Here is a 12,428-nt window from a genome sequence, read left to right on the forward strand (position 1 = left end):
CAAACTCTGCTCTACAAGTTCCTGGCCTACAGTGTTAAAAGTGTCCCCTACAACCTTAAAAATAAAGGTTCATAAGTGGTTCTTAGCTTAAAAATACAGTTCTAGGGAAACCTTTAATAGTTCAGATGTTTAGTTCTAAACATATGATCCCAATAATAAGGTATAGGAATTCTACCAATTTTTCAAAATTCACATAATTCAGTGTTTGAGATGTAAACAGAGTCATTCAGAGTGGTTTGGTGTGAAATGGTTCAGATGTCTTTACAGTGGTGGTGATAGGAACCAGGGGTCGCCATGACTACAACACAAATATAGACATTTTTATTTACTATCCCAAACCACCAGTGAACCTCCACGAGTCTTCTGAGCTTTTATATGTAATAATAATGGTGAAATAGTGATAAATCTGAAAAATTAAGTTTTCTTTGAGGGCTATTTTGCCTCAAAACACCCTACATGTACCTCTACACCATGAATGGGCTAAAATATATCATCGCTGTCCAAAGAAAAACAAGTATCTCCAAAATAGTAACTTTACAGGAGGGCGAAAAAACATGCTTTACTTTCAATGTAAGTTAATGGAAAGAGATTTTACTCTAAGCAGTTCTGGAGCATTTCTATCATGAATCATCATGAAATTTCCACGCAATGTAAAAGGCAGCTTCTGAGCTCAAATGATGCAGAAAAGCAAAAATAGCAAAAAAATGGAGATACATGTTTTTCATTGGACAGTGATGACATGTACACCCTTCAAAAAGATGGTTCTCCAAGGGTTCTTTAGTAAAGACAATGGTTCTATACAGAACTATGAAGACTCAAAGAACTACTTGCATGCTTAAATGGTCTCCTGAATGGTGAAATAGCTCTTCAGATTGATGAAGAATGTGTTCTATAGCACCAAAAAGGGTTCTGGTATTGTTACAATGTCAAGTTTGTATACAACAGAAGAACCCTTTTTGGTGCTATATAGAACCCTTATCAAAAAGGTTCCATATAGAACCATCTACAGCACATTCTTAAGAACCCTTTTCTTAAGAGGTTCTAAAGAACCCCTCTTTTTTAAGAGTGTACTTAGAAAAAAGTAATCACTTTTCTTATTAAACTCAACATGTTACTGTTTACAGTGTGACAGCTGCATTCAGTTCAGAGAACCTAATATCTTTAGAACCTTTGATACAGAAACTTTACGTAATGTGGGGGCTTATTCACACTTTCACATCTCATTTACAAAAAACTGCTGAAAAAGCATCCATTGAAGGTTCTTTAGGGAGCCAGAAGTGGTTCTTCTATGGCAGTGCTCTAAAGAACCCCGTTTGGCACCTTTATTTTTAACCCTTGTGTGGTGTTGATGTGTTTGTCACTCAGTGGTCTGCTGGACCCACCACATTATTGTTTTTTAAACCAATACAGGCACAACAATTTATGTAAAAATACCAGATGTTTAAAATATCACAAGTGTCCAGCGTAGGGTTCTCCTTTAGCAGCTGTAGCCAGTCAGCAGCCTGTCCATGTTGTCCACCCTCACACACAGACACACACACACACACACACACTAACAGCAGGCCATGTAGGAGGAGAACAGAGTGAAGGACACAGCACCTCCACACTTTTACTCCCCGCGGGTTCACCCAACACCACATGTGTAATATAAATGTGTGGGGGGTGAACAGAGTGAAGCACTGAAAATGGGTTATTTTATATGTCCTTCACAGAAAATATGCAAAGAACAAGAATCTGAGATTGAAATAATAATAAATCACATAATTTTTTGTTTTGGTAAACATTGAAAACGGGTCCCACAGACCTGAACACCACACAGGGGTTAAGAGCGTCACACTTTGCTTGGAGGAAAAGGCCGAGGTCAAGCTGCTGAAAACATTCAGACATAGTCCTACTGTTACTGCAGAGGATCTCTCCCTGGGTAGGAATAAAAGAAGCCTGCACTGCTCTGAGAAACTGCTCAAGAGTGCAAAGTGCATTCGATGTAAGTTTGACTGACAGCAAAAACAATTTGAGTTGCATTATTTTCCTGCTATTACTTTCTTGAAGAGGTGAAATTAATTTTTCACAAACCCTTTAAGGCTTCCTATTGTGACATGTACAGTACAGCATACAGTCTCTGCACAGTAAGTTACCAAAAGTTGCTTTGATGAATGATGTGACATAGTTAACGTTAAGCAGCATTGCATTCAGGAAGGAGATTTTCCAACAAAGAGGATATATAGGGGCATTCCGTCATTCCGGCCTAAAGCTAACATGAATACATTATTTGTTGTGTTATGTAGAAGCACTGCCACATTCAGCCTCAACGGTTTAAAAGAATTCACAATTTTGTGTCCTTTATGTGTTTTCGACCATCAATGTTCTCTGACTACAATACCCAGCATGCATTACCCAAACACTTCATATAACTACTGGGAATCCCCCCCACGCCCTGCGATGGACTGGCGACCTGTCCAGGGTGTATCCTGCCTTCCGCCCAATGCCGGCTGGGATAGGCTCCAGCTCCCCCGCGACCCAGAAGGATAAGCGGCTTAGAAAATAGTGTGTGTGTGTGTGTGTGTGTGTGTGTGTGTGAGAATCCCCCCATATTGCAAAAAAGAAATCCACTGATGCTGGACTGCTGGTGTACAGGCTAATAAAAACAAATGTGATATTCAGATTCCTAGCAGTAACTTAGGCCCAATCCCATTTCCTATTTTTACCCCTACCCCTTGTTTTTGAGTGTCTCCTTGCCCCTTGGAACTGAGTCACAAGGGGTAGAGGTATGAAATGGGACCCTCAAATAAAAAGAGCATTACTTCATTAACAGCTACTCGCGCTGCTCTGTAGGCGACCCTGCCAGTCTGCAGTGACAGCAGAGGAGGGTAAAGTTCAGCTCCTCACTGTTGGGCTTTAGTTACATTTAGGGCATCATATGCTTTCAAAGAGGGGGGCAATTATTTATTATCACCCACCCCTAATTCTTCAGTGATATGAAGCTGAAGTCAGATATTCACTAGATTCTTGTTCGAATTTTCCCGTTCCACCTTAAATAGAGCAGCAGTTCTGACATCTGAGGTGCCAGAATGTAACTGCTGCACCATTTATGCTTGTTATGGAGAAAAGTACCATAATATATTGAAATGACATTAAACTAAAATAATACAATGGTTATTGTAATTTTTTAACAGAGAAAATTCTCACATTTGTGGGCTTCTTTGGTCTCTTGTTTAGCCATTTTTCCGGTGTTTCTTTTTTTCTCATAACCTCAGTTTGGAGGATCATGTAGCCCTAACACTTCACCCTACCCCTCTATCTCAACAAAACCTGGGACACCCTACCCCAGACGTGATCACACAAAACGAAGGGGTAGGGGTAAGTGGTAGGGGCGAGGGATGAAATGGGATTGGGCCTTAAAGCTACAGCCTTCAAACTGCCCCAAAGCACTTTTTCACAATGCCTACCTTCAACCTATGTCATCAGAAGGGAGTCTTCAAACCAGAAAATCTCAATTTCAAGATCAGCAAAGGTTAAAGGTTTCATTTTGGCCAGCATTCCTTTTTAAAGACCATCACTATCTGCTCCATCTGTAGCATAAACAAAACACCTTCTCATTAGCTTTTATTTTGAGTGTGTTTTGAGTCAACAAGCTTTTTAGTTCTTTTACTAAGTACAGGACGTTATTGTTGATGGTAAGTAATCATATACTGCAGATCTGGAGATTAGCTTCAAAAACACCGGAGTGTTCCTTTAATTACCCTTGTTGTTCCCAGAATTGTTCACAGTGGTGGTGATAGGAACCAGACGTCTAAAAGCCCCCACACTGAGAGTTACATGAAATGGTTAAAAATACGGTGCTTGAGAAAGTTTTAGGCTGGCAGAAGGGTACATGCGGGACGTTGTGAGGCAAAATAGTCCCCCAAAAAAACGTTATTCCAGATTTATGACTATTTTACCATCTTTAACATTCCATATAAACACTCGGAGGACTTGCGTAGGTTCATTCGTGGTTTTGATAATAAATAAAATGTATATATCTGTGTTGTAGTCATGGCGACCCCTGGTTCCTATCAGAAATCTGAACCATTTCACACCAAACCACTCTGAAACATGCTGTTTACATCTGAACGGCTCTATTATGCAGATGTTTATAAAAAATCGGCAGAGTTCTCCTTTAAAGTTTAGACTTTGACACACATTATAAGTCACTACAGCGAGCAGCAAGTGAGAATCCTCCGGTCTACTGCTTAGAAATTCCTGTGCATTGGTCAGACAACAGTAGATCACAGCGTGGCAGCAGTTAGGCGGCGAATGCAAAACATTACTTTACAAAGCGAAGACAACACTGCAGATAAAGTGCCTCCTAAAAACAGTCAGCCAAAGAGTGTCCCATAAACAAGCCTCGCCTTAGGCCGTAAAACATTCCCGGCTTCAAAGCCGTTCAGACGCAGAACTATTTCAGCTCGGCTCGTATTAGCTTCTGCCAGCCTTCATTTTTAAGTAATGAAGCCAATTCATTGCATAATTAGGTTTAGCTAAATTACTTCGAAGGCAAAGCAGCCCGGGGTAATGTAATAAAGTTATTAACATTCCAGCTTTGGAAGCAGACACGGACATGAGTAGTTATTGTGTATGAAATATATCATTTAGTGTAATTTGAAATGAAAAAGAAACCTCAAATATAGGCTACCGCAGTCTTCATATCTGATTGTGACTCTTATGGTTCTGCAGTGGGGCACAGAGAACAACAAGCTGGCATCTGACGGATATTTACTTTAGACTCTGTCTAATGGGCCTAGACATTCGTCAGGATTACGGCAAGGCTGTTTTCTTTTGCTTCACAGTTTCCTGAATGTTATGAGCTGATTATGTTTGATATCAATAGTTTATACAGCAATAATAGTTCTCGATGGTGAGCTACGGGAAGCTGTTGTGAAATGGTTACCATTAACGTCAGCGCGGATGGGAACTGACGATTCGTACCGTGATATATTTGCGAGCGAAACACTGAAAGGAGGATCTCTTAAAAAAGATGCTTCTTCATGAGCTGTTGATAGAATTTTCTGGATTGTTATCTTGAGACAACAAGTTGATTATCTTGTAATCTCAAGATAACAGCTTTGCTATCTTGAGATCACAGGATAATTAACCTGTTATCTCAAGACAACATCTTTTTGGTATCTGGAGATAACAAGATAACTAACTCGTTATTTCAAGGTAACAACTTTGTTGTCTTAAGATCACAGGATAATTAACTCGTTATCTCAAGATTACAACTTTTGTCATGTTGCGATAACATGATAACTAGCTCCTTATTTCAAGATAACAGCTTTGCTATCTTGAGATCACAGGATAATTAACTTGTTATCTCAAGACAACATCTTTTTGGTATCTGAAGATAACAAGATAACTAACTCGTTATTTCAAGATAACAACTTTGTTATCTTAAGATCACAGGATAATTAACTCGTTATCTCAAGATTACAACTTTTGTCATGTTGCGATAACATGATAACTAGCTCGTTATTACAAGATAACAACTGTGTTATCTTGAGATCACAAGATAATTAACTTGTTATCTCAGGATAACAACTTTTGTTACCTCGCGATGACAAGATAACTAACTCGGTATTTCAAGATAACAACTTTGTTATCTTTAGATAACAAGACAACTTGTTATCTCAAAACAACAATCCAGAAAATTCTAGCTACCTTAATGTCAATGAGATTTTGGGGCATTTCTATTGGTCCAATCACCATGAAGTTTTCAGACAATGTAAAGGAGAACGGTCATGTTTAAATGATGTAGAGCAGTATGAAAATAAAAATCAACAAAAATGGAAATACAGGTTTTTCTTTGGACAGTGACGATATGATATGATATGATATGATATATATGATATATATGATATGTTACAATGAAGACTTAGCTGTAAGTCATTACTGTGTGTCGGTGTGCGGCAGAATGATATGGGGGTGGAAGCTTCTCAGTCAGACTGTCGGAACCCGCTGTTGTGTTATTCGTCTCATTAAGCAGGATTGTTTTTAATCAGTGTGGGAGAAAATTTACATTTAGTCATTTGGTTGGTCGTGCATCGTTTCGGTCTGCTGCTTCTAAAGATTGGAACACTCAAAAAAACAAACAAAAAAAAACATTAAAACTGGATACATTCACTGTTGTCAGAAAAAAATTATGTATCTCCATTTTTGTCATTTTTCGGTTTTTGACATAATTTGAAAATAACCCTGGTCCTTTACATTGTGTGTAAATTTCATGATGAATGGACCAACAGAAATGACCCAAAACTACTGGGAAAAATTCTGGTTCCATTGATTTACATTAAAAGTACAGTAGGTTTTTTCCTTCTCCTGTAAAGTCGTAATTTTGCAGATACGAGGTTTTGACCCGACAGCAGCGATTTACTTCAGTTCCTCCTTTTAAAGACTGCATCAAGGATATTCTGATACCTGTTTACAAATAACTCTTATTTTCTTGATCTAATCTTTTTGTAATGTGTTCGTCTGTTATGTGTCTTACTTCTGTTGTGCTTTGTGCTCCTATGTGTTTTTCCCCTTCCCTACAAGTGTTTATGCCAGGCTGGAATTGTGAACATGAAATACATTAAAAATTAAATAAAACATTTTTTATTTTAATTTTGATTTTTTTTTAATAAACTGTTTATTCAACTTTTTATTTCTCTTTCATTCCCATTGTTTTTCTCTTTTTTTCATCGTTTTGATCACTGACTCCTCCCCGTGTCCCCGCCCACTTATTATCCATGCGGATCGCCGCGTCCTGATTGGACGCCGGCTCTCTCCTTTGAAGCGCTCGTTCAGACCTCGCTATGAGGAGTGTGTGAGTGTGTGTGTGTGTGTGTAGTGAGGACTCCGGAGCGCAGAGAGCGGAGCGGACTCGCTCTTCCTTCCTTCCTTCCTTTTACGCGGATTTACTCTTAACGAATTAATAATCGACTTTGACGAGTGGCTTTAGTCGCGATTATTCGACTGGGGATCCACTTTTTTGGGGGCCGTTTTGTGGCGATATTTGGTGCTGTCGACGCGGATCGTGTGTCCATAGACACGGTGCACTGCCCTGCTCCTTATCTGGACTACAAGCCTACAGACCCTGCGCGCGCCTCGGTTGGATAATCGGAGGGCCTTTTTCACCTTTTGTGGTTGTTTTTAAGGGTTTTGCACGGATACCTCCTTCTGTATTGATCTGTATCCACAGCTATGTGATTGGACCCCCTTTCCAGCTCTCTCCAGTCTGCCTCCACCCACATGAGCGAGTCTCCGTGCGGATTCACAGCCAGCTCCCGGAGAGAGAGCCCCCCAAGCCCAGAGGAAAGCCCCCTCGCCGGCTCTGTGCCACACAGTGCCCGGCCTTCAGTCCCCGCGCCCCCGCCTCCCTCTGATCCCGCGCGCCAGGGGCACAGGCTGCCCGTCCGGATCCTCGCCATGCTGAGTGCGCACACGAGCCATGTGCTGCACCCGGACTACCTGCAGCCCGTCACCATCGAGGTTAGAGCCTCATATACTGCCTTATATCCCTCTTTAAACTGGGAAAAGGGGAATCTCGTCGAATACAGTGGGAAAACGCGCTGGATCACGTGAATAAAATGTGTTGCTTCGACACTTTTATTGGCAAAAGTGCGTAAAACTGAATAGCCAGATTGTGCTGGGGTAATGTCTGTATTCGCGATGAAATCAAAGCTCGTGTTAAATGTGAACGGAGACTGTCCACCTCTCCTTTTTAGCTGGACGCTCATAAATGTACAGTGCCAGCGCTGTTATTCCGTTCTAGCCGTGATATAAACGTTTACGTCGTTTCCAACTCGTTTCTACAGAAGTGCTGCCAGATGCCAGACTAAAAGACTCGACTGCGTTGACGGAATGCGTGTTAAGGTCGTGTATAGTTTTGAATTAAGTTCTTTTTTCAACACATCCACTTTCTCCACTCCTTCTCCTCTCTTATCTCTTCACTCTTTCGCGACGGTCAGACGTCCGCAGTGTCCAGTTTTGGCACGGCGCTTTCTACTGCGTTTCCGCGTAGGTTCTCCAGTTGTGGCAGCGTTCGTCCCTGTTTCTTTTCTAGTACGTGTCGAAAAGCAGGTGTGGACTCTTAAGCAGTCTGCAGTGGTCACATTCAGGTCCTTGTCTCGCCGTTTTCATGCGTAAAGAAGGCAGGAGAAGGGATAGGAGCGCACACGCCCTGCACGATGACCTGATCACGCAGTCATGAATTTGTTTGCTTTATATATGAGGACGTGGTGATGGTTATGGTGCTGTACTTTGAGGCCCCCACTTAGGATCCAAGGATTTTCTCTCTCCCTTATTCTCTGCGTGTATGTGTGTTTATATATATATATATATATATATATATATATATATATATATATATATATATATAAAACAACAAAACGTCATATCTCCGTTTTTGACATAATTTGAAAATGCCTGTTGCCCTTTACGTTCAGTGTATATTTCATGATGAATGGACCAAAATAAACGGCCCAAAATTACTTGGAAAAAATTCTGGTTCCATTGACTTACATTATGAGTAAAGTAGGTTTTTTCCTTCTCCTGTAAACTTACCATTTTGGAGATACAAGGTTTTGTTGTGACAGTTCTTGGCATTCAGTACAGGCTATATATATGTACCATATGCCAAGAGGACAATAATGCAGTTTATTTAACATCTCTTTAGGTTTCTGGTTGCCATGTTTGAGACATTTTATTGCAAACATTTCAGAATAGTAATAACTTAAGTTAATAACAGACTGGGGTTTTTTAAAAGCCAGTAATAAAACACTTCTGATCAAAGGCTAAGCCATCTGTCTTAAAAGGCTTGACTAGCTCCTGTTGAAAGAGGCCTGGCGTTGGGTTTATTACACTCCCCACCCTCACAAACAAACAATAAAAAGCAGGCTTGACATGCCACGGGTTCCAGAGCAGTTCCTTTCAACCGTGTGCCATCATTTGCAAGACCTGCTCGTCGAATAGTTTCAACCATGTGTCATTGATGAGGGCTGTTTAAATGAACCGAGGAGGATCGTACTCCTCTGGAATTTCCCTTTTTAGCTGGATGCTAAATGGACAGAATTAGGTCACAGTATTGCAAGTTTTACAATACATGATTTGTATCATGACATTGTTTTTTCTGAGGTCGGAACAGACAGAATAGGACGACATTTAAAAAATACTGTCAAATACAATAATTCTTATTATCAGGACAAAGTGTGTGATGAAACGTGCAGTTGGATGGCGTACTTTAAGTATGGATATCCATGATATGATTAGAAAAACAATGCAACATAATTTATCATGACAACGATAAATATCGTCATATTTTCCACCCCTACACTCCTACCCAGGAGGCTTCTATATAGTACTAAACAAATGTTCTAAGACAATGTACTGCAGGTTTTCCATTATAGAAAAGAACCATTTATGCATTCAAGCCACATATTCAAATATGACCATTGCCTTTACCAAAGAACCCTTGAAGAACCATTTTTTAAGAGCTTTCTGTGAATTTACTTGATTCAAATGTGAACTTAGATTCCAGATAAAAACACTACTACATTAACACAAACACTGCCAAACATATTTCAGACTGAAAGGCAAAATTGTATTGACGCCATATATTTTATTCACATAAAAGTATCAAAGTACATATTTGAATAAAAAAAATCACAGTACTACTTTTTTCTCTCTTCTTAAACGAATTTGAGGCTGACTGTTTTTCTCTGCTGCTTCTTCTTTCAGCTGGATGCTAAGAAAAGCCCACTAGCCCTTCTGGCTCAAACCTGCTCTCAGATCGGCAAGCCGGACCCTCCTCCGTCCTCCAAGCTCAGTTCACTCTCTTCCAGCAGCCTCGGAGAGAAGGACGGCCGGTCGTCCGGCTCAGGCCTTAAGTCCGGAGAGCAGCACCAAGGCCTTGAGGACAAGTCCAGCTTCAAGCCTTACTCCAAAAGCACCTCGGAAGGATGTAGGAAGGACGGAACTGGGATCAATGGTACCTCCGACAAATCCGGGTACAGGGTGAATTCGTCTTCTTCCACGTGCCCCACGTTCCCTCCGCATGCTACATCCCCAAGGACTGGCTCACCATCACAACATGCATCGGGACAAACACACACACACCGGCAGACGCAGTCTCCACCTCCACAGAAAGCGTCCCAATCCCAAGTTCTTCATGTGGACTCCAAAGACTCTACAGACAGCAGCAGCAACAGCAGTAGTAGCAGCATTAACATTAGCAACACCAGTGATCGTGGTGGCAAAAAAGACTCTGAGCACAGCAAAGCAAGTCTCGACAATGCTCAGCTAGCCAATTCCAGCCATGTGCGTGCTAGCGCTAACTCTAGCAGTGGCAGTTCCTCCAGCAGTCCTCATCCTTCAGAGAGCAAGGCTGAATCCCAGCCGTCCCTGTCTGCGGGCCATATTGCTCCAGTCTCCCCATTTAAACCAGGCCACTCCGTCTTTCCCCTGCCTCCTTCCACTATGGGCTACCATGGCTCCATCGTTGGTGCTTATGCAGGGTACCCATCCCAGTTTGTCACTGGCTTGGACCCTGCCAAGTCCAGTCTTGCTGGGATGGGTGTCCCTGGGAAGCATCCCAGCTCCAGTCCACTCACCGGAGCTTCCCCGCCCTCTTTCATGCAAGGCTTGTGCCGAGACCCATACTGTCTCACCTACCCCAATGCACCCCACCTGGGTGGGGGCAGTAATTGCACCTCCTGCGTCCATGACCCTTCTTCTTCCTCTCTAAAGTCAGGCTTTCCACTTATGTACCATTCCCCACACCTCCATAGCCTCCATTCAAGCTCTCTATCCTCTGCAGCCTCTGGATCCCTTTCTCATCCACTTTATCCCTATGGATTCATGTTGCCTAGCGATACTCTGCCTCATGCCTGCAACTGGGTGTCTGTGGCTGGACCTTGCGACAAGCGCTTCGCAACTTCCGAGGAACTTCTGGCCCATTTACGCACACATACTGCCCTCCCTGGAGTGGACGGCAAGCTTCTGTCTGCATATCCTTCTTCCATGTCCTCCGTATCCTCCTGCCACCTCCATTTGCCCCCTCCTAGCAGCCCAGGAGCGCTCCCAAGCTCCTATTCCCTCAGGGGGTCACCAGGTCTTGGCTTGGCTCGGTATCATCCCTATAGTAAAGCCCATCTGCCTGGAGCTCCATCACTCCCTATGCACTCCCTCCCTGCCACAGCACCCTACTATTCACCGTACGCCCTCTATGGGCAGAGACTGGGATCAGCATCTGCTTTGGGATATCCTTGATAGACGAAGATGAAGAGAAGGCCAAGGGAAGAGCGCAAGACGAGGGCAAGATGCCCTCAAAAACGCTTCAAGCCAAAACGCGAAGTGGGATAGTATAGCTTTGGCCTGGAGGAGTCACTTTTCTCACTCGCTGTGAGGGGACGTGCCAGAACATTCTCTGCTGTCAGTGAAAAAATATGAATGGACCCGTTGAGAATGGAGACAACCTTGAGGACATGGAGAAAACAGAGATTCCTAAGAATGCGGAACTGATTACTTTGTTTTAATATTATTTGATGATCAAAGTTTTATTTCAGTCTATTAAAAAAAAAAAAACAAAAGGTATATTTATTTTTCTCTTAGCGCTTGGCTTTCTACACAGGAAACATTTACCCTCCAAATGCTTTCGCCGTCACTTTGGTACAAGAACAATATTTTCAAAGTGACAAATATCGCAGTTTCCACAATACGTTTTTTTTAATAACAATACGGCTTTGCTCAAACAGACGTTTGGCGTATTTATCTTTCAGTCATCACTCGTTTTCTTTTCTTTTTCCCTTTTTCTATGTCACTTTTTCTTTTGTGTGTCAGGTCTTTTGCTTCTTGGCTCTTTCTCGGGTGTCTCCAGCGAGCACGACTTGACTGACAGCCAGTTTGTTCTTGAAAATTTGCCATTTTTTGTACATTGTACAGTTCAAAGAATAAAACAAACAGACAAATGTGATATATTTTCTATTGTGACTGATTCTGCAAGCTGGGGAGAGCTTATTGAAGGATTTTAGGGGATGGGAAATGAATACAATAAGAGTAATATGTAGAGATGGCGGTGCTGTCCATTTAACAGAATGTCTTATTTTGTGTAATAAATGATACTTGGTTACATTCATACATGTGTTTTTAGTTTCTCTCTATTTTTTAATAGTTTTCGCATATAGAAGGTGTATAGTAGCATATACAGTACTGAATATAGTAGAAGTTAATTACCAACCTACCTCACCAAGTCAACTGTGAAAGGGAACTCCACCCATTTTTCAAAATTCAGGTTGAGATGTACAAAAAGTCATCGAAATGGTTCACAGCACTTACTGACTCTGATTCCTTTACAGTGGTGGTGATAGGAACCAGAGGTCGAACTGCGAATATAGCCATTTTATTTACTTTCCAAAGAG

At 41.7% G+C, this 12,428-nt stretch overlaps 1 protein-coding gene across 1 annotated transcript; it reads left to right on the forward strand.

The window, feature by feature from the left end:
• The first annotated feature begins 6,844 nt into the window (after positions 1–6,844).
• Positions 6,845–12,147, forward strand: znf703 (zinc finger protein 703). Its single transcript, XM_036599005.1, has 2 exons — positions 6,845–7,503; positions 9,751–12,147. The coding sequence occupies exons 1-2, from the start codon at positions 7,264–7,266 to the stop codon at positions 11,278–11,280; spliced, it is 1,770 nt and encodes a 589-aa protein (XP_036454898.1). The 5' UTR covers positions 6,845–7,263; the 3' UTR covers positions 11,281–12,147.
• Positions 12,148–12,428: the final 281 nt, after the last annotated feature.

The sequence above is a fragment of the Colossoma macropomum genome, unplaced genomic scaffold (assembly GCF_904425465.1).
Source record: "Colossoma macropomum unplaced genomic scaffold, Colossoma_macropomum, whole genome shotgun sequence".
In the NCBI taxonomy this organism is placed as follows: Eukaryota; Metazoa; Chordata; class Actinopteri; order Characiformes; family Serrasalmidae; genus Colossoma; species Colossoma macropomum.